The 2,591-nt window shown below is 41.0% G+C and overlaps 1 protein-coding gene across 1 annotated transcript in view; it reads right to left on the minus strand.

Annotated features, from left to right (window-relative positions):
• LOC118342046 (leucine-rich repeat-containing G-protein coupled receptor 5-like) overlaps positions 1 to 2,591 on the minus strand; it is a 28,701-nt gene that overhangs the window by 14,581 nt on the left and 11,529 nt on the right. Inside the window, 2 exon segments of the mRNA XM_035680474.1 lie at positions 21 to 92; positions 916 to 987. Coding sequence (XP_035536367.1) covers positions 21 to 92; positions 916 to 987 — 144 coding nt within the window.

Here is a 2,591-nt window from a genome sequence, read left to right on the forward strand (position 1 = left end):
TGTGTGTGTGTGTGTCTCACAGTGATTGCAGGTTGTGCAGGTTGTTGAAGGCCTCAGCAGGAACCGACTTCAGCTGGTTGTTCTGAAGCATTCTGGGAAAAACACAAGTAAACTAATGACGGAGAATAAAAAGGAGAGTTTTTAACAGTTCTTTCTGAGAGTTTGATGTTCAGATTGATACCACTTGATGTCTGTATGGTAAATATGAAGGTATAGCCAGCAGCTGGTTAGCTTACCTTAGCATAAAGAGTGGAAACAGAGGGAAACAGCTAGCCAACAGTGAACAGAAATAACTGGCTGATATGAGTTAACATGTGAGTGAACAGAAGTGTTGTTCCAAACTGCAGAAACTCTTCATTAACTTGAGACACTCGTGAAATCTTCAAAGTGTCTCTGTGAATGATTAGCACCAGTAAACATACCACACATTAGTGTGTGTGTGGGGGGGCTTGTATTGCTATCATTCTGAGGACCAGTTTCAGTTATAAAAGAACATTTTAGCTGGACCTCAACTTCTTCATTGCATGGTTAAGACTCTGGTTTTCAGGCTCAGACTATTCACTTCTGGGGTCCAAAGACCGTGAAACCACTATGCTTGCGGGGTCCGACAGGTTTGTGAGGACCACACGTTTAAAGGTCCGTTTGAGGGTTAAGACTTGGATTTACGGTTAGAATTAGGTTGTGATGATTCAGGGTAAGGGACTAGGGAATGCATTATATCAGCAGTTCCCAACATGGGGGTCAGGAGCCCCACTATGGGTCACCAAAGCTTCACAGGGGGTCGTGTGCAGTTTATTAGTTGTTCTGTATTGTATTCTGTTATTGTTACACACTGAATTTAGTTTAGAATACAAAGGTTTTCCACCGATATAGTTACACAAGGATTTGTGTGTGTGTGTGTGTGTGTGTACTTACAGCACTTTGAGGTTGTAAAGGCCGGTGAACGCTCCTCTGGGGATGAACGACAGATCATTTCCTGCCAAACGCCTGAAACAGAGAGAGGCAGGAAGAGGGTTAAAGCTCCTGATGTATTTACAGTCTTTTTGTTCCTGAAATCCACCACATTTCAGCATAAAATAACAGATAATAACTAATACTACAAATAATATACAGTTGCACATGAGATTTGTTCATGTGTGCATAAGAGTAACATATCTACTTACAGCACAGCCTTAAAATCTGGCTATTACAGTAATAAAATGCTTTTTGAAGCTCAGACTGTTGTTGTTGACGTGGAGTTCATAAAAACTTGATCTCAGACTTATTCTTACTGAAGTCCAAATCTTCTTAAATTCGCAGTTGAATTCAGATTTTTTTGCCCCGCTGTGACGTTTTGACAGCATATAAGGTTGTTGGTTGCCAGGTTGTGGTGACAAATGGGTTGCAGGTTGATGATCTGGCAACTTTGGTGACCCCAGACAAACTCAATAAAGTTTAAAGGGGCATGCAAACTACGGGAGATCATCTATCATAGTAGCTGTCATGGTATTTGGAATGGTAATGGAGTATTTTTATGGTGGTAAAAGAATACTTCCTCCACCACGGCAAGTTACTTTTTATGCTAAAATTACAAAACAGACTGTGGCCTGGTGATATTTAGTAAATAGAATCAATTTTACAAGTAAAGCAAATCAGTAAATAGATATAAAATACATAAAAAGGGATTATACTGTACACCGTTAGCTGACACAATGATTATTTATGAATGTAAATCAATATGTTTGTTTCCCAGTAAACAGGACATTCCCAGTAAGTCTTCACCAGTAGAAAACATTGAGCTGTAATGGGTCCTGCAGCTCTGTTTGTTTTTAGAGGCCACACAGAGTTCAGCCAGTGCGTATGTACCCAGCATGCATCTCTGTGGTGTCCTATCGCCGTAGTGACGTTTCTCACGCCACGGTGACAAATATCACACACACACAGACACACATATAAACACACATAGCTGGCAGCAGAGCAGAACAGCAGTCAGAGTCATGTTCAGGTCTCTGTGAGGTCAGCTGTTCAAGGCTGAACCCTCTCTCTCTCTCTGGCTCTGTTTCTGGCTCTCTCTACCGCTCCGTCTCCCTCCGATGTGTTTTTACGTCGTCCAGAAACTTCTGTCTGGAGAGTTTAATGTTATGAAAGTGTTCATACATGATATGACACTGCTGATAGGTGAGGAGAGATGGGATTACATATCGTATCCTCGCAGATATCTGAGCTTGTCGCCCGCTCGGACGCCCTCACCAAGTATCATCCATCTCAAGTCTTTCATTTTAAGTTCATGAAGATATCTGAGGATCGAAATGTAGACAGACAGATTGGATCGAGAGTTTCAGCTCGCTTTTCAACTCCAAGACAACATATGAGCACTAAAACGTCTCAGTGTCCAACGTCTGGACGTAAGATCTCCACTAATGCTGGGAGATAAAAGACATGAATTAATTAATTTAAATCAGTTTCATCCTCCAGTCTGGACAAACGTTCAATCTGCAACATTTCCTCATTAAACAGTATATAAACTCTGGCTCTATGTTCTATATGTAGTTGAGTTCTTATATTATCCCAAATGTTTCCAACAATGTTCAAACTCAGAGAAATCTGTCATT

This window comes from Morone saxatilis, unplaced genomic scaffold (genome assembly GCF_004916995.1).
Source record: "Morone saxatilis isolate NCDOM2014 unplaced genomic scaffold, NCSU_SB_2.0 Contig10, whole genome shotgun sequence".
NCBI lineage: Eukaryota > Metazoa > Chordata > Actinopteri > Moronidae > Morone > Morone saxatilis.